General features: G+C 36.8%; 1 protein-coding gene across 10 annotated transcripts in view; it reads right to left on the bottom strand.

The window, feature by feature from the left end:
• The window catches only part of AOPEP (aminopeptidase O (putative)), a 204,888-nt gene that overhangs the window by 172,741 nt on the left and 11,515 nt on the right, over positions 1 to 20,632 (bottom strand). For all 10 annotated transcript variants that reach the window (XM_032981857.2, XM_032981858.2, XM_042788116.1 and 7 more), the window contains 2 exons: positions 14,652 to 15,615; positions 5,715 to 5,881 (listed from right to left, as the gene is read on the bottom strand). In XM_032981857.2, coding sequence (XP_032837748.1) covers positions 5,715 to 5,881; positions 14,652 to 15,457 — 973 coding nt within the window. In that variant the 5' untranslated portion in view covers positions 15,458 to 15,615. The remainder of the gene's footprint in view (positions 1 to 5,714; positions 5,882 to 14,651; positions 15,616 to 20,632) is intronic.

The following is a 20,632-nucleotide window of genomic DNA, read 5'->3' as shown; positions in this document are numbered from 1 at the left end:
ATAGACCTGTTTGAACAGGTCCAGAGGAGTGCCATGAAGATGATCAGGGGGCTGGACCACCTACCCTGTAAGGACAGGCTGGGAGAGTTGGGGTTGTTCAGCCTGGAGAAGAGAAGGCACTGGGGAGACCTTGTAGTGGCCTACCAGTACTTAAAGGGGGCTACAGAAAAGATGGTGAGGGATATTTATCAGGGAGTGTAGTGAGAGGATGAGGGGTAGTGATTTTAAACTGAAAGAGGGAAGCCTTAGGTTAGATATAAGGAAGAAATTCTTTCCTGTGAGGGTTTTGAGACACTGGAAGAGGTTGCACAGAGAAGTTGTGGCTGCCTCCTCCCTGGAAGTGTTCAAGGCCAGGCTGGATGGGGCTTTGAGCAACCTGATCTAGTGAAAGGTGTCCCTGCCCACGGCAGTGGGGTTGGAACTAGATGATCTTTAAGGTCCCTTCCAACCCAAGCCATTCTATGACTCTATGTTTCTACTCTATTAGGTTTAACTGAAAACATCTCATGCAAAATTTAGGAATATATTTAACAAGAGCAGGAAATTATAACATATTTACAACTGTGCAACAGAACAATTTAAAGACTGTTTATTTATTCTACTTGAAATAATGATGAATTATGTCATTATTTCCTAGAATTTTTAATGAATTTATCTATCTTTGAAACCATTGAAATTATCTGAGTCCTGTGGAGTCCATTATAACTGAAGAAACATCTGAGAGTCAGTATCTATTAATGCTAGATGTAAGAACATTAAGAGTATTTTTACTTAGTATAATTTTTCTCAAATAGTTTGCACTAACACAAATATAAACACCACAAAATACAGATGATGTCCGTGATTTACTAAAACCCACAATACTCAGCTACTATAGGCCCCACACAGCATTTGATTTACAAACAGCCAGCAATAATACATAAAACTACAGCTAAATGAATAGTTACGTCAAAATTACTATTTGGCTGAAGCACCAGGTTTAAGAACCCACTAGCTTTCTGAATCTCTTTGTAACTTGTGGAGATCTTTGATCTCATCTGAAAGATTCTTCCCGACAGAGCACCCTCACAGTCATGCCAGAGTGTTAGTTCAACACTGGCTTAGAGTGATGAGTAGCATGTGATGAGCTGTCAACTCCCATGCACCTGATATATGTTAGAGATCAATCTACACAAGTACTGGACTCTTGTTTTGCCTTGTGAAAAGTGAGAGGGGCACTGTCATGGTTTGAGCTCAGAGGGCAACTGAGCACCACACAGCCACTCACTTGCCCTTTCCCCCCCAGCAATGAGAAGGGGGCAATAAGCCAGGGTTGGGATTCAATACAGGACAGGGATTGATAAATCACCCATTATGGTCACAGGCAAAAGGCAGACTTGTTAGGGGAAGCAAAAAAGAACACAGATTTATTACAGACACTAACAACGACGCTTAACAGAGTAGGACAGTGAGAAGCATTGCCACATCTTGAGAAACCTTCCCCCCACCCCTCCCTTCTTCTCAGGCTCAGTTCTGCTCCCAATATCTCTACCTCCTCCCCCCAGCAGCGCAGGGGGCAGGGAATGGGGGGTGCAGTCAGTGCTGCCACTTCTTCCATCATCAGTGGGGGGAGCTTCTAGAACCTCTCCTGCTGCTCCATCGTGGTCCCCCTCTCACAGGAGACAGTCCTCCTTCAACTTTTTCCAACATGAGTCTCTCCCATGGGCCGCAGCATTTCCTTACACTGCTCTGGTGTAGGTCACCAACTTTTTCCAACTGGAGTCCCCCCCACAGGCTGCAGTCCTTCCTGAGCTGCTCTGGCGTGGGACACCCCCGCATGCTGCAATCCTCCCAGGGCTGAACTACAACAGCAAGGACTGCTTCCTTCCACAAGATCCCAGCCTCCTTTGGGTACAGTCACCTTAGACGTCAATGTGAGTCCCCTCACAAGCCATAAATCAGTGTTTGCTCTACCACAGACCTGCATGGGTGGTAGGGGGGGCTGCCCTGATGTCTCACCACAGGACCTTGGTGTTCACACAGCTGCCACTATTCCTCCTCACAAGATCCCTTCTTAAATATGTTATCACAGAGGCTCAGCTGATTGGCTCAGCCTTGGTGCAGAGGTGGGGCTGACTTGAAGACAGGGAGCTTCAAGAAGCTTCTCACAGGGGGCCACTGCTGTAGCCCCCTCCCCTACTACCTAAAAAAAAAAACCCTAGCACTCACTCAAACCCAGGACAGTGACAAACAAAGCAGCTGTTGTTGCTGCTAGCTACAGAGCAGTAGCAGTAGCTTCTCTAGCACCATATTTCCTCTCAGTCACAGAATATACTTTCTCACTGGAATCAGAGATGTCAGAACAAGATCAAGGACTACATAATGGTAGCATAACCATACAAAAAGCAAGCTAGTCCATTTCACACTTGAATTGACTACTTGGTTGAATATCTACTCCTTCAACATGAATTAAAATGTAAAGGTGTTTGTGACTAAATATATTTGTACTATCTATGTGTTACAATAATATTCTAAAGGAAAGGAAAACTGCAAAGAGCTGAAAAATAAACTCAATATTTAAATGTTTCACATTACACACACACACACACACACACATAGTGATCCCTCTAAAGCTTTCTCCCAAAGGGCGTTGTCGATTGCATTTTTCTGACAAATTTTTCTTCTCTAAGTACTCCATAAAGAATGCACGGTATTTTTAAGCACTTTTAGGTCATACTTGAATAGTTACCATTTGTACTTGAATAAGTGACATATTGGGATTTTCAAACAAATGTGGCCTCACTTTATTTCAAATAGGATGAGCCATAGTTTTGTAGGAGGTAGAATACAAAAATGGCACATATGTGATGAAGTACAGTTACCAAAACCTACAAATACAAGTGGCAAATGAGGAATCTGTGCATATGAGTGCACCTAGTCTAGCTATACACTGGATCACAGCATCTGTCCATCTGGAGATGTACATCTATGAAGCAGAATGCAGATCTCTGTTTAAAAGCATTAAAGTATCATCCTTGCTTCCTCTTCTCTTATTGTCTGCTTGCATGTCTGCCTGTACACTTGTTACAAATATGACTTTTAAGGGAAAAAATATTCAGCTAGCTTGTAATTCTATTCAGAATAAATTAATTCACAAATGCTTGCAAAAATGCTTATTCTTTCCAATAAATGGCATTTTTTAAAATGTGTTTTTGTGTTCCGCCAGTTATGTTTGACTTTTATAAATAGCACAGCAATAGCATTCTGTATGTAAATGATTTGGTGAAGAAAACTTATTTTAATTGAAGCTATCCTGAAAGGTTTTAAGTGTGTTTTATAAATGTAAAGACAAAATTTTAAGTTGGATAGATTTCACATGCCCTGCATAACTGCCTAACAACAAGATCTATGCAGGACAGGTTATTTAACACTAAAGACCATTTTGAACTTTTGAACTCTTAAAAATCCTACTAATTAATGAATTTTTATTCCTAAATTAATTAAGAATTTATTCAAGGCTTCAGATTAGCACTTAAGCCCTGGGTTTATTTGTTTAAAACATTCGTCACAATATTGCACTTTTCCCTTCTTTCTTCTCTATCTGTTCTGCAAAACTTTACAATTCCAAACAGCTCTCTAACACTGATATGTCATTTCGAACTGTATATAAGCACCATCCATGACTGAGTCTTTGAGAGCTACTGGAGCACAATGCCTACTACCGTTAAAGAAACCCAGCAACTCTTGCATCATGACGTAAAAATTAGCATAAATAGTGTGTGCCACATAGATTTGTAAGCAGAACCTTCCACACTCTTGGGAATTGCATCTTGAGGAGAGGTGGATGGAAAACTGTAAGGATAGAAATGCAGTAGGTGCCCCTGCCGCTTCTCTTCAGTAAAGTTCAGCACAAAACTTTGCCACTGTCACATGGTTCCTAAAGGAGCCAGCTTTAATGCTGCATTTGGTTCTTCCCAGTTCACCTCACTCAGCACTTCATTAGCACAGTGAAGCTAAAATGAGTAATTTCCTCCTTACTGGCCTTTCCATTAAAGACTTCTTGCAGTACTTCTTACTTTCACAGAGTTCTTAGGAGAGGAAATATACTGGGTTAGCCTTTGGTAAAATTAAAAAAAAAAAAAGAAAACAAACAAAAAAACAAACCCCAAACAAACAAAGCTTTAAGCTGACAACATGAATTACCAACATAAACTGACCCACTGCAACAACTACATGGATTCAAACAAAAGCCCCTTCTGTTCTCCATGGGGTGACAAGTCTAACTTTGGGTGACTAAGTCCCAGTACCATCATTAAAATATGATACCCTGATATAATTTTCAACGCTAGCAACAGCATTTTTTAAATGGTTTTCCCCGCAACTAGTTCTCTATTTGAGTATAAATTTTTAATGGGTTTTTAAACTAGAATGAGAAGACAATGTTAATGAGGAAATAATTCTTCCACAATACAGCCTTTAAGTAGCTAATTGGTCTAAGTATTAATTTTAACTGACCTATGACAATTTATACTGCCTGAAATTTCTTCCAAGGTTTCTAGTTCTAGAAATTCACATAAGTATAATTCTTCCTCTTATTATTTTAGACCACATAGCCACCACTTGCAACAACTCATTAGCAATGTATAAGTGTGTATTAAATTAAACAACGATGGCAGAGCTGTTCTAGTCTGAAGTCAAAAGCACTCCTGCTTTCTTGATGCTGAGACAGTAAATTATTATTGTCCAAGTGAGCTGAGCATCTCATCATGGCAGTTTTCCACATTTCAACAGCAGAGACAAGGCTTGAAACAGGCTTCACATATGGCCAAAAATAAACAGACAATGCCATGCAAATGGATTAACTGATGGTTCTCAAATCAAGGAGACTTTTCATTCTTTTTTTCCCCTCTAGAATAAATTTGCCCTTTTAAAGGGGAATAGAAGATTATTTTTTTTCCAGAAACACCTAATTCTAATCTTTTCCTATATGCTACTTTTCATCAGAAATACCTGCACTAGAAAATACTGACCCTGTTGACAGCTTATCTCAAAACTAATGGTAGCAAGACATACTTTGTATTATTATGTGTAAAACTGCCTTAAAAACTTCCTTCTCTGTGTAGACAGAGGTTTAGAGAATAAAGCATAACAATCAGAGAAGTAAAATGCTTGCTTGCTTATTATTGCACCAGGTATTATCTACCAATGCCAAGAAAAAACCAAACCAAACCAACAGATTTTCAGTGCACCAACCTGATATTCTTCATCTATTCTATATATTTCAGGAAACAGGACACAGTGACTGCTTCTATCATCATCATGTTGAGTTACATTTGGACTGGAGAACTAACACTGAAAGTTAATTATCTACCAAGGCCTGAAGTTGTCAAGAGCCTGGTAAGGTACTTCACCTACGAAATGCTCAACTGTAGCATGATTAAAATAAAGCCAGTTTATGACAGGTGATGATTAGGCGTGGGGAAAGTAAAATGAATAAAACCACAGAACAAAGTAAGTAGAATTAACAGTGAAACGTAGATGCTTTGAATTCTTACTAAGTTAACACAAGGCCTTGAGCAAGTAACTTTTCCACAGAACAACACAGAGATTACAGATAGACATGCAAGTGCTTTCAAGATTAGAAATTTCATTCCTTCAAAAACTGTATGTTTACTAAGATATATTTCTAATTATAAAATTATTGAAAATATTTCGGTACAGAAAATATCTTTCACCTTCTTGAAGATGGATTGGTTCTGCTGAATTTTCACCACTCATTAACACAACAAAGCCTGCAGCTGTTCGGACTGAGGCTTGCCATGTTGACAAGGCAACGGGTGGTTCCTGGCATGGGAAAAGGGCTCTGTTGTTTATTGGCGATCCCATCGTATAAACACATGGCCTAGATGGATGGAAAAGAGATTGGAGTTACAATAAGAAAGACTGAGTTAAGTTTTCTGTCAAAAGTCAAACTTACTATTGTGCTGAGATTTTTCTTATGACTCAGCTATGCAGGTTTTCAACCTGTATGACATCAACTAATCAAAGTACAGTCTAAGTCATTTAAGACAGGATGAAGGAAAGCAAGATTACCGTAATAATTTTTACATAAACTAGAAAAGAGTCACTTCTGCTTCTGCATGAGCCTTCCAGCCTCATACAATAGCTCTCAGTTGAACACAGAAGGCCAAAGAAGGCTTCTGAATATCTTCTGGAAATGACATTGCAGTGGTTCATCAACACCTGTGATACCTTGCTGTTGTCGTCACAGCCTGTTGTGCTTTCATTATCATTAATCCCATCTCTCTGTACAAACTGGAGGCTAATCCAGACTTTGAGCAGTAGATCTAGACTTGAGTCTTCATTAGTCCACGATTCAGTAAATCTTGACATTTTTACATTTCTTCTTGCAGTAAGGTAATGAATGCTAGCTCACATGCCTTTCAGAATTTCAACCACAGGACACACATATAATGAGAAGAAAGCATTTATTCTCTATCAGCCTCAGCCTCCTTTCTTGCTTTTCACATAGTAAACTTCCTTGTAGTATTGTTCCTTTTACAGTTTCTCTAACCCTCTCTTAGGCAGCTTCTTCACCTACTGCCCCTTTCCAATTTCAACTGCAGTATTTCATGACAGCCAGTTTCTTATTAGCAGCTTAGCCAAACTGAGAAGGTAACAAAGCCTTTCATTAACTCCTCCTAGCTTGCTATTGCTGGCGCACAGATGTAATAAATCTTGCTTTACTTCTTTTATTACATTTTGCAATTTTATTGTCATTCCTAGTACTTATATAACACCACCCCTTAGCTTAAAAAAATAATCTAATTTTTCAAATATAGATTATATAAAAGAAACACAGTCAGTAGGTTTCCCCATGCTAAAGGAAGAAAATCGTGAAAACATCACTTCACTGCAGTGAGTTTTTAAAACACCTATGGTGTTTAAAGCCAGTATTCTGGGCATACAACAAATTATTTTGTGAATGCTTGACACTAAAAATATTATGATCTGTATGTTTCATAATTTGAGTTTATAAATCATCAGAACACTTTGGAAAACAGGATATAAGTTGTTAGAGAAAAACCTATTTTGCAGTGGCTAAGATCTGATCATCTTGTTTACTCCCCTCCAAACAGTTCGTCCACTCGAATTACTCCTTCCCTAAAGCCAACTCTAAACTACATAGAGGGAAAGAACTTGGAGTAACTGATGGCCACAGATTAAAAATAATCTACAGCTATTTTTGCCCTCTTGTCAAAAGTGCTATCTGTACTATTGGATCCAGAGCTGTCCATAGCACAATCAAGTTACTGTGGCTTAACTAAAGCAGACCAGCTGATCTTTCACAAAAACAGGGAGGGGAACTGCAGTTTAAGTAGGCGTATTGTTAATGCACACAAACAGAAAAAGAAAATAATCTGGCTTCCCCTGCCATGTATCAGAGTGAATAGAGTAGGTCACAGATATCCAGTGAAGCTCAACAGGCAACTGAAATAGCAAGAAAGTCAACTGGTTATCTTTTACACCACAGAACACATTGCACAGCTAAATGTAAAAGGCCACTAATCTGTATAAATCTTTAATTAGCTTTTATTTCTTTAGAATTAACCTCCTAAAACTGAATCTGTAAACAACTCTGGTATACAAAAAATTACTGCGGTTTCTCCCAGAAAAAGTAACAGTGCATGGCAGTGAGCTCACAAGAAAAGGGAAGAACTTGCTTTTTCACCCTCTAGGAGGTTCTGCTTCCTCCTTATAATGCTAGCCAAGAGATACTGGACATATTATTTACCATAAAACATATGTGTGCTGGAGAGGATGGGAAGGAAAGGATGGTTTCTCCTTCATGGAAACTAAGGCTATTTTGCTGGGTGCCATTGTTACAACCCAGTCTTAAGAGCAAGATAAGGGATTTTCATATCCTGAAGACATTTCAGAGGGAAATGACACAATGTCTGAGAAAACAGGCTGACAGAACAGCACAAAGTAGAATGTTGCAACGCTGTGTCAATACAGTACAAAGATAATACAGAACGGACACTACTGAGATCATTAATGCTATTTCACTCTCATAGAGTACTTCTTACCTGCAGCCCATAAAATGTTTTACAAGTAACATCAATACAATTTTGCAGACGGGAAAATGAAACACAGTGAACAGATCTGCTTACTGCTAGTGCTCAAGCTGTGCCTACAGGCTTAGTTTCAAGCCTCACAGTCCAATAGCTTTCACACTGCACTAAGAAGACTCTCATTGTGAGAAATTATACATATTACATAACTAACTTATTTTTCCTAAAACACTGTAGTGCTAAAATATATACACAGGCAAGTCACAAGTCTCTACAATTAAGGCCCAAGTAGAAAGGAAGTTAGGGAAGTGGAGAAAGGCTGGTCAAGTACATAATCTTTTCTTCAAAACTAAGCCTCTTTTCTACTCCTCGCCTGTTTTAATACCATTTTTGTCCAGGTATACTTATTAGCTTCATCATTTCAAACCAAAATGTATTCAAATATGTCAGAGTCTGCTAAGAAAACAGTAGTGAAATATGCAAGTTCCAAATTTTGAAAGGAAACTATAAGAACAACAATTACATCAGCTTTTAACTAAGTATTCATACATTCAATACTAGACCACCTGTAGGCTTGACTGCAGCATGCCATCAACTGAGATGTCAGCTAACATTGAGCAGTCTCCTGTTTAGCTTCAGAGAAGAGTGTTTATAAGGTGAACTCACGATTTTTTCTTCATCTTTTCTTCTTTCACTGGAATTTTTAATCTATTTCCTTCTCACCCTAAAATATACCTCCACAGATATTTTGTTTCCCATGACAAATCATGGTTTACTTTGTTAATTTTGTTATGCTCCATTTACAGTAGTAATTTCCTTTTTACAATATTAGTAATAGTGAAGTGTTATTTTAGGGCACCCATTGCAGCCATCAGCTTTATTTGTTCTGGGCCAAACAGCACAATTCAAGCACACAAGAAGACCAGAAACATAAGTCTTAAAAATTACTAGCTAACCAAGGTACATGAAAGAATAACAGTGATAAATAAATAGTTTCAGACTGCTTTTGTCAATTGATACAGAATTTACCTTTTTTCTGATTTATCCCTATCACCACAAGTAAGAAACTTCACATTTCCTTTCTGTTTTCCTACTATCTATCGTCTCTACCTCTCTTCTTTCACTTTTAATGGTCTTGTAACATTCAAATCATCTACTTACATAACATGTTGTTCATGGCAGCCATAATCTTTGCCACCATAGGTTGGAAGAGATAAGGAAATTGAATATAGCGAAAGTAAGATAAGCAGATAATTCAGACTGTTTGTCTAATTACTTGTTACACTGGAAAAACAAGCACCCACAAAACACAAAATATGTCTCCAGTGTCTCATCTGGCCAACTTTGACTAGTAATTCCCAGTGATCAACAATCCAGGCTACTGGAAAAATCAAGCACTAGTTGTGGGATTGTTTCATTTTGCTCCAAGGGGAGACTTGGGGCTCTCTGCTGTTCAGTAATCCCCAAGAGCCAAGGATTCTGAGGAAAATTTGATTCATGCAATCCTAACTCACCGGTATTCCATACATTTTCATAACATAAGAAAACCAGTTCAAACCAGCTCTTCGCAGATCTTCCTCTCCCATGTAAGCATATCAACTATAGTAACAAATTAAGCTACTACCTTAAAGCTATTAATAAATGTTCAGTTGATACTCTGTCCTGCAAATAGGAATCTGCAGGTCACCTTTGAAATACCTGCCATCAGACACCTGAACCATGTTCTAAGGCTCAACCATGACAACCTGCTTTGGTTAGTGCCTGTTTGAAGCTTTCTCAAGGAAAACGCCCAGCTCGGCAACTCTATCCCTTTCCTGTATATGAAAAAAAAATACATTCACTGTTTCTTCAAGGGCTGTCTCCATGTAAAGATATAAGGTGGCAACCTCCTGCAACTACAAAGCCACTCCCTGTAAAGCCACTGCTGTTCGCAGCTGTTTCTTACACTAAATTAGTATAATTTCCATGAAGCAGCAGGATTTCCAGGTACCTAAATCATACCAAATTTTTTGTTCTGTCTTATTTGCACGCCAATGATTGTCATCAGATTCCAACAGAGCAGGTATTCTTGTTTTCATTTTTCTGTTGAATAAAACACCAGTCAATAACTACCCATGCCTTTTCCAAACCCTTCTCCAATTTAAAGTACTAAATAAGATTATGAGATGAGTGATTCCACCAACATTTCCAGTAATCTCTGTTACTCTTATGTGGGTTTTCCAGCAGCTAGATAGCTACATTTCTAAACTGATACTTCACTGTAAATTTTTTGGACTTTTGCCCACTGATTTGTGGTCCAAAGCAGGTATATCAATCCTGCTTCTTCCAGACGTAGTACACGCACAGTCTCCTGTTCTAAAGTTTTATCTTTTGGTACAGCCATCACTGAGAAGTAAGGATAATAAGGTTAAGACAGGGCATAACTCTTTCAACCAAAGTAAATCAATGTAAATACATCTGTGCTCCCACTTTTCCTCTAACAGTGAGGATTTTTTCACTCGCTTTGACCGGTATTTTTGGCAACTGCAATACACTTAAAAGATTCTTCAAGTTTGTTATGAGAAAGCTTCCTGAATTTGAAGTCACATATCTGACCAATTCCTTAAGCATTCCATTCCCTGTACATCTTTTAATACCACTTCTGTGACACCTTAGGAAGTTCCACCCAACCGCGTTTAAACAAAATTTAATTTCATAGACATAGCTCCTGTTTAAATGGTAGTACAGACTGAAAATAACTAACTACTGGCAGAAAAAACAGGAGATTTCCTAATCACTATCCACCTCAAGTGCTTGAGCTGCACATTACAGAAATGCAAGATTATTTATAACAAATAAGGAACCATACAGTTTGGTGATATCTGTGATGCATTTGAACACTGCATTTGAAAATAAGCCTTTAATTATAGAACATATGCTAGTATTAGTACTTCAACCAAACTGTACATTTATGCTTGCTGTATCACCTTCATAGCTTTCATAAAAGCAAAAATATTTCCTGAATTCTTTAAAACTACATTAATATTTTAATCTAATAGTAAGATATCATAAAGATAATCAACTGGACAGGTATAAAATATTTTTAAAGGTCAGGCATTTAAATTGGTCAAATAAATATCAAGGTATCATTTTTTTAAGGAGATCATTTCATGTTTTCCAATATTTTCCACTTTGGAAAATTAGAAGAAGGGTAACTCTTTCTAGAGTGTTTCCTCAAAATTGTTCAACCATCCTTTAATAGCTTCTAAAAATACACTTTATCCATAGCATTCTCATGAAAATAACACACTTGTAGTAATCCAACCAATCCCCTTCACTTCCCAAAATTTCCCTTTTCTGTATATCTAATATCTAGGGCTCAACCTGAAAAAAATAAGTGTGTGCACTTGACCAATTCATGTACCTACTCATGTATGCCAAGGTAAATAATGTACAGATTGTTTCAGGATTAGGATCCAGTACTGAAAGGTTTCAGTGCCATGAAATGTCTTTCACTGATGTCATTCATATCAAAAATACTCTTCCATTCCTAATCCCACAATGAGGAAATTAATTCCATTCTAGTCTCTCATTAATACCAACAAAGCCACTAACTAATTTATGAGCACACTAGAACTGGCAATAAGTAGGGCAGAAAAAAGGTGGGAGGAATCTTCCTGAGAGGTGAATTTGCAGGGTTGGCTGCTAAGAAAATTACCTCTTTAATTTTAACTCAAATCTGTTTAATGCTTTTCTTAAACAGTAAAGAGATGGAATCCCAGGATATTTTAATGAATATGGATCCTTAACAATGACCATGAGAAAGCATTTAATTTGAAATACACTGGTTGCCATGATGACTCAACACTGTATATACTCCTAAGCATTAGGGAAAATTGCTTAAACACTTTGATGGGGTGACAAAAAGTTTCTCCTTCCTAGTAATGAAAGATATTTTATACACATTATTCCCTCCACAAAGTGGTTATTATGATGTCTAAAATAAATTATTATTTTAAATAATTTTATAATACTTAATATTAGTATGAATACTTCAAACAAATGTATGATTTTGTTAAAATTGCAATATTACCTCCTTAGTTTGAAACCCCAGTGTGGTATTGTGCTAGTAAACAACTGAAAAACTTTGAAACAGAACTGTTCTTTGTTCATGATAAATATATTACAAACTTTATAAGCAATACCTTTTTTTTTCTACTTTAATAATTATGTTATTGATCACTGTTAAAAGTTACCTGCCAATTTTAAGAACTGTTATAGTCCTTGTAAGTGTAACTTTTGGAGAGACAAAAACGTGTGTATATTTACACATATATGTATATATATGTGCATACCCATATATTCTCACACACATACTCTATTCCTCTGTTTTGCTCCCTATTCAGTATTTCTGTACAAAGGCCCCAAAGAGAGTATTATTACAAAAAACAGGTTCTAAAGCTAAAGAAAACCTTTCTTCTTGATCATTAATGCATCTTCAAAAACCAAAACAAGGATATGCTGAAATTCCACATGTTCAGTTCCTCTCCTGAAAACAGACGTGTGCCCTGCTGTACTAACATCAGGTTTACATACATATATCTCAACTTGCCTAAACTCAATCCATGAAGCTTTGTTTTAAACATTTTTTTTTTCTTTGGTATTATAATACATCATTGTTTAAAACAAGCAAAATGGAAGTCTTTATAAAATAGTATATAGGTTAAATTTCAAAACATTGTACTAGTGTTAAATTAAAGGAAACATATTGGAAGTAGCCACACAATGCTTGTACTTTGTTATTTGCTTCAACTTTTCTTTGGAGCTAGAACCATAGAGTATAGACTCCTTTGGGAAAGGATTTGACACCTGCCTAAAAAAGCACCATATGCATAATTTGTAACAATTTAAAGAATTCCCCTATGAATACATAATGTGCTAGTACTTCCCCCATACATTATAAATGGGCTTTATCTTTAGAAAGGGACGGAAAAATATGACAGCATTTTGTACAATGAGCTTTAGTGCTATATTTATGGGTTCACCACATAGAGAATTTAAAATGTAGCAGAAAAAATGTATACAGACTTTTAAAATGTAGCAACGAAGATTCTGACAACTGTGATATGAAAACTTACTTTTTGACAGGCATTAGTTTCTGAAATACCCTACAAAAGACTGAAAATAAAACATCTTAAGACTATTTGCTATCATCAGACTGACTGACCCATATCAAGCCATCCTCTCCTTCATTATTCATTCATAAAATTCCATGTGTTTGCGTACAACTGCCATGAAATGTCTCTACAGCAAAAATAATGCTTTGCAGTGAAAGTGAAAAAGAACGAAACAAAAAGACATTAGTGATTTAGATGCTTAAAAGAAACCTTCAAATTCTCAAAACATAAAGACAACACACAAAAGAGTCCTGTACCAGCTGGGTGTTGCTAACATGAGTCTCAAAGACTTTCATAACAGGCAGGTAGACACGAACATGTTGTATGATCACAGTCAATTGCCCTACATTTGTATGCAGTCAAAATTCAAAACTTTCATAATTAAAGACAGCATATTGAGTTGAATTTCCTAAACTCATATCAAAAATAGCTCCTTGGGGAGTGAGAAAGGGACGGGGAAGGAGAAAAGGTAATGAACGTGACTGAGATATTCCTAGGCTTGATGCTGCTCATTGTTTAGCAGTAGAATGATCTAACTACCAGATGTACACTTAAAAGGCCTCATTTTCCTCCCTACTGTGGATGCCAGTGAGAAGACTCTTAATTTCTATTTGCATAACTGAAATGAATGAAAGGTAATCATATACTTCTAGTTTGGGAGTGAAAAGCAAGTATGCAATCAGACCAAATATCTTCCTCATGTTCCAATGTAGTTCCTGGTTTTTAGGTATCGTAAAGAACTAACAACCATTAAATCCAGCTTTGAACGTTACAGTAAAACAATTACAGTTATAGAAGTCAAGAGTGGATTGTTGTTTCCTTCCTATAAAGAGCTTATCTTGAAGATTTCTGTACAGCACTGTGTAGTTTCACAAATACTAAATAAAAAGCCAATTTTTCTCAAAGTTTCAGTTTGCAGTTCATCTGCTATCATCAATGTACTTTACATAATAGATGAAGATTTTAAAAGTTGATTATGAGAGAGAAAACAGGAAATGACTGCAACTCTAAACTTATTACAGTATTGATAAAAGACCAGTTGTAAAGCAATTCTATTAAATATTATGTATACTGATCTTTATACTGTATGATCAGTTATGTAAGCCAGGAAGCAAAAAGAACACAAAGTATTAAAATTAAAATAACCTGTCATCCATATCTTCTCTTCCCCTAAGTGATAATTCCCTATTCCCTGCACATACTTGTTCTACTTCTTTTTAATTCTCATTATTTACTCCCATTCAGAGTGAGCAAACACAACCACTTAGACAGGCTTGAGGTCTGCAAGTCCATTGGGGTTTCTTAAGCACAGTTTGTTTTCCTAAAACAATGGAAGAGAATGCTCAACATCTTCACAGTTGCTCAGCATTACACGATTCTACATTCTTGCACCTATGTTTGAAATTAGTGTGTGCAAAGCTTTCAGCTAATAGTTACATACCTGCCACTCTGGTCTGTAGTCCACGTAACAGATCTTCCCTCCGGTTTGGTTTTGTACCATATTCTTATTGCATGAGGAAAATCTGTTGGTGTCTGAATTCCTGATTTCCTTATCTCCAAGCTCCAAGTGCCGGTAGTAAACAGAAGTTCTCCACAGCCCGGCGCCCGACTGCAGCAAGTAAAATAGTGTAGCTGTTCCTTCCAGCAATCTGCAGGTAAAGTTACAAGTTCATGTACAATCTGATTCCTAAGATTTTCCAGCTCCTTTGAAACATCAGCTGGTTTGGCAGATCTTATGAATTTTTCAATGCCTGACACAGCAGCAACATCTACCTCCTCAACCTTTAGCACGGATAAATCACAGCAGTCCAATACCAGCAGAAAATCTGTGTTCCCATGATTCTCTGTGTCACAGCAGTCCTTTGAACTAGAAATCCCAGAAGCCTGTTCCTTATTGCTATGGTTACCATTTTTGTCAGAAGTATCTTCTTCACCTTTACCACAGACAGCAAAATCATTAAATTCCACTTTAGATGAACAGGCACTCACATTTGTCACAGGAATGTGGCAAGGTTCAGATGTCCTTATTTTACAGGCTTCATCAGACTGTGACTTGCAGCCCTCTTTGCCACTGCTGCTCATTTTCCTGTACCGGCTCCCAGTCTCAAAGAATAAAACTATGATGCCTTCAATAACTTTACTTTTAAAATCCACATCCAAGTCCAATACGTAGTGCTTTACAAGCATGTAGCTAGTGTTGGCCATTAAGGGCAAGTCATCCTTCATTGGGTCTAGCTGTGTCTCCATGTTGCAGTCTACTGGGCAGCAGTCTTACAAAGGGTTAGACGTTTCTTACATATGAGGTCTCCATAAAGAGCAAAGATGTTCAGCCACCCAGTGCCAAAAATAATTTTTATTAATACTACAGTATTGAAATTAATTGCAGTTCCTCCACTTCTCACAGTCTAGGAAAAAAAAAAAAAAAATCAGGTAATTATTTCACAACAGCTTCTGAAATCTAAAAGTTATTTAAAGTCCAGTTGCCTTTATTAAAAATAGTACAGCCAAAGGGTGATTGTGTCTCCATAACATGACATCAAGCTAGTTGCTTCAGGATTTGCTGTCAAGAATCACTGGCTTTATTTTTCAGAGATGATCTCAAGTGAAAATATTTCTAGACAGCTTTTATAAACTGAAAGAAGCAAACTTCACCATAGGCCTCCTGTTGGCCCCCTTCACCCACAATAATCCCTTAGAAAAGATAAATGGTTATGCAACATCTAATTTAATTTATTACTGCACTGTTTGTTTTTAAGGTTGCTGTATTCATTTAAAATGCATTACCTCAAAAGAGTGTGATCATTTTTCTACCCGGATTCTAAGCAACAAGAGTAAGCCTAAATAACCTCATATGTCTTGAACTAATAATTTCATATATAAAATGTATTTCCATGGATTAATATACTTTCCACATTACACCTGCTCTTACATCAGCACTTCTAGTAAATTACAAGAAAATGAGACAATCTACTACGAATGCATTCCAAGTATTCATTTGAGATTGTTCATGAAGAATTTTCAAATTTATAGTTAAATACTTAAGGTATATGGTTACATCTTAACAGGTAGAAACCCATTAACACTTGAGATAACAGCATCTTACAGAAAACAAAAGGTCTTCTCACTGGAAAACATGCAACTACCTATAAAAGCAAGAAAATAGTAAAATGCATCAACATTTGTTGCAAAAACAGGCAGAAGTTCATCACAGAAGTCTAACTGTCATGCATTGCCTGTTTTGCTATGACCACTGAGCTAAAGTTATGCACTTTCAGCTCACTTAAGCAGTTTTTGTCTACTTTCTAAACTAGAAATAGAAATCAGAGGAAGAAGTAACTGCTAAGATGTGCCATTCGCTCCCTGACAGTTCAGTGACAAACAAGTCTGTTTTTAAGTGCATTAAGTGAACAAATACTCCCTTGTGACATCGTTTCAGTTTCAGAGACTCATCATAGACTTCAGTGCCCAAAGTCAGTTTTTGTGGAGTTCTCCAAGTTAGCACTGAGGAGAACACAGATACCCCCAACATTTGCTGTTTCTTTTGTAGGAGTCCAGGGCGTGCTATCCAGCTGGTATCAGTAAGTGAAAGACTCATGATAAGAAATTTTCTATACTCTTCTCCAAACTAGCTTCACATAGAGTACACAAAACTTTGCAAATATCTCCCTTCCTTGATGGCTTTCTACCAGTCAGGAACAGCTCTTACGGGGTTGTCTTTGAAGACAAGCTGAGCAGAATTTTGTTTCACTTTTATATCAACCCTCCTGCATTTTTGCAAACATACCAGGCCACCAAGCTCACTTCAGAAGGCCCTCTTGCACTGAAATATCCCAGTAAATTCAGAATAATTTTAAGATTGCCTGCAAGAGACACTCATTGCATTTTTCAAACTGCTTCCAGTAGATACTTCTCTATTCTCTGTTTGAGTTTTCCCAACCTTCTCTAAATTTAATCATCTTCTTGTTCATCGTAACAATTTACTATTTTGAGTGCTTTCAAACTTCACATATTTGCAAGAAAACACTTTGCATCTTGCACTGCCTTAACTGATTTGTACACCTGCTTACTTTCAGAATTCAACCTCGTATTAGGATCCAAAAACATGTCCATGAGCTCCTGCAGAATCCCACTGATTTCACTGTAGCCTTCCAAAGTTTACTTATCTTTGCAGATATATGTACAACATTGATCTGAGTTTTGCCAGTTTGACTTTAAAAATAAAAAAACAAAAAAAAAAAAAAAAAACAAAACACAGAAGAAGGTAAAGAATTAAGTACCCTGAAATGGATATCAGTACCTAATATCATCACAGTGATTGCCTTCTACTTAATTTAAGGAAGTATGGAAAATAGTAGAAAGGTAAAACTACAACATTTAGGAAAACTTGTAAGAAAGGCTGAGGGAAGATTAGGCAAGCCTCAGCTTGGTAAATCAGCACTGTCTATAAATAGCATATGGCCATTAGAACCATGTCCTTGCCTTAATACATAACTGGGAATATCAGCAGAGCAACCAAAGGTTCTAAATGCTGTGACACGAGCAATGCATCAGTGACATCTGTGCATAATGCTGTGGACTGACCTTGATGTTATCTGGATTTTTTTCTGACATGTTAGCTAAGTATTGGTAGTAGTGAAAAGAAATAAAGTGACTTGGTAGAGAAAAAAACCCAACACTGAACTGCCATTCAAGAATGCCTGATTTGCACAAATACTTAGATTTTCTCATGTGAAAGCCAGGTATAATATAATACTAATACGTTTTACAGAATGTGAGTACTATACTAAAAATAAATATTTGTGCTATATTACTTGTGTTTATATCTCTGTTTTTCTGTCTTCCATTTGGAAGATGTGATTAATTTCTTACCTCAAAAGCATTAAGAGAATTGCACTAATTTACATTAAATTCTCAGCTACTATATTAAGAAACACCTCTGAACACCTTAAAATAAATAGTAAAGCTTCAGTTCTGTTACACATTTATTTTGTATTTGGAGGACTGTCAGATTTATTTAACGTTACTTAGCATAGCAGATTAAAAGGTGACAAATAGTACCAGACAAGTAAACTCAATCCAAATTGAAAAACAAAACAAACAAAAACAAACCCCACAATTAATTGAAGCATTACCAAAAAATTAAATTATATAAATATAAATCCTCTTCACAGCTACTAATACCAAAATACGAAATCCATGACATTCAAGAGAATTGAAAACAAAGGCCAATGAGGCTAAAAAACAGAGTGGACATTAATTTTCTACAGTTGAAAGTTTCAGATCAACACTTCTGTTTAGTGGAGATGACTCATGAGATTATGTTTACAGAGCAACAAACAAGAGGAACACACTCATAGACAATTAACAACTATTACCGCATACTCATGCTCTGACACTGACTTTTAATTCAGATGTAGTAGTGTGTCTGTTTAATAACTATCTCAAAATCACCTAAAGATATCTCAGCTTTCAAAAATTGTAGGTAGCCTCTCTATCTCCAAGCTTTAGTAAGTGAATTTAAATGGCTGTTTTCAGGTGTCTTGGCTTCTGAACTTCTGAAGAATTTTTTAATGAAATATTTTTAAGGAGTCTACAGAACATTAGAACTATGCAACAAAAAAGCTGATATGCTATTCTGATAGTGTTGGGGACTCAGTCATTCAAATATCTTTGCAATTCTGTACTGTATTTTGATACTTTCATATTCTGTGTAAAGCATGCTTCTGTTACAAATGATAATTTTACTTCTCCTCTAAAGCCTCACACTGGAAGCTGCATCCTATGAAGTGAGGTGGTGTCTCAAGTAATTTGAAATAGTTCTATATAGAGCTCTCCTAAGTGGGAAAGAAATTGAATTTACGCACTACAGTTTTAAGACAGGGTAATCATGCATGCTTTTAATTTAAATGTTATTGTTTTTATAATTTCACCAATTTTAGCTTTTTAAAATTAGGAGTTACATTATGAAGGCACAGCAAACTCCACTAATCAATTGTGAAGTAGAAAGACTTCAGATGGTATAATATACAACAGTATGTGAGAAGTAACAGTAGAATTTTGCTTTCACTAATAGTAATTAATTACTTTTACTGAGTTAGGCTAAAGCTGTTATTAAATTAGTGTTGCTAGTATAGTGTTGATAGAATTGTAAGTTAAGCAAGCTTTTTTTGATCACAAGTTAGGCATAGGGTTGGGCATTGCGGGGAGTTGGGCAAGCAGGGGATGGAAGGGGGGAGTGTGTCTGTGGTTGGGTATCATGTAAAGAGGAATGGAAGCCCCCAGAAAAAGGATTAAGCAAAGAACTCCTGATGAAGAGGAACCTGGACTTCGACCCCCCACCAAGTTCCCCCCAGAGGACCACTGAGACCAACTGTAAATGCCAGAGAAGCAGGGAGGGGAGGAAAGCGAGTGGACATGCTGCTTGGCTTGGTTGTGTGCACTGTTCTTTGTTTGATTTCATGTTTAAATTGAAGGTTACATGTAACATTGCGGTTGCCTCCTCCCCACCCCCTGCTCAGCAGCAATTTGTTTTGTGATAAGTAGTGAAGGGAAAAGTGCAGGGAGAGACAGCCCTGAAGAAACCAAGAAGGAGGAACTGAGCAGGTACAAAAAGGAGGACTGGAACTATAAAAAGAGGCCCCTGCTAGGGCAGGTTGCGCCATTGCGCCCAGCGCTGTATTCTTTGTTCCACTGACTTTATCCCCAGAAAAAACTTTTTTTTTAATATACATGGGCTTGTTTCTCACAAATAGATGGAAAATTATATTAAAAAAGAACACGGAAGAAGTCAAAGGAAATATATGACCATGAACTTACTTGTCAATTTTGAGATACACATCCTCAGTGTGAATTTGTGTCTATGTGATGTTAATTGAAGTCGATACTTCATAGTGTACCTGCTTCTAGCTAAACCAAATATATTTGCTAACAGGTTCATCACTGATTTTTCAATATCCAACTGCAAATATACCTACACTGAATTCAGAGGAGGAAAGAAATGTATCCAAACAAAAAGCCTGATTTAAAAAAAAATGTCACTTCTATACTATCTGGTCTATGCCTAGAGCCTCCAAACAGTTCCAGCTCACTAAGTAACTTGACAGAAATCCACCATTAATAGAATAGAAATTATAAATTAAATTACTTCCTTTCCCTGTTCTCTAGTGTTTCATGGTCATGCACAGCAGTAGTGTTTGTTTTAGACAGTTTTGTACTACTGTACAGTTGTAGAGATTAAGAAATATCAGAAACATACTATAAAACAAAACAAAAAAAATATTTTAAAAAATTAAATTTTAGAAGTTATCTTAAAACCAGTTTTGGTCATAGCTATATAATTCCAGTTACAGTAACTTAGACATATCTATTTCTAGAATATAAATAAGTGGCCAAAAGTAAATGCTAAAAAGCAGTAAAAGAACC

This window comes from Tyto alba, unplaced genomic scaffold (genome assembly GCF_018691265.1).
Source record: "Tyto alba isolate M040663 unplaced genomic scaffold, T.alba_DEE_v4.0 Super-Scaffold_13, whole genome shotgun sequence".
In the NCBI taxonomy this organism is placed as follows: domain Eukaryota; kingdom Metazoa; phylum Chordata; class Aves; order Strigiformes; family Tytonidae; genus Tyto; species Tyto alba.
This window is presented reverse-complemented; position numbering and strand designations above follow the sequence as displayed.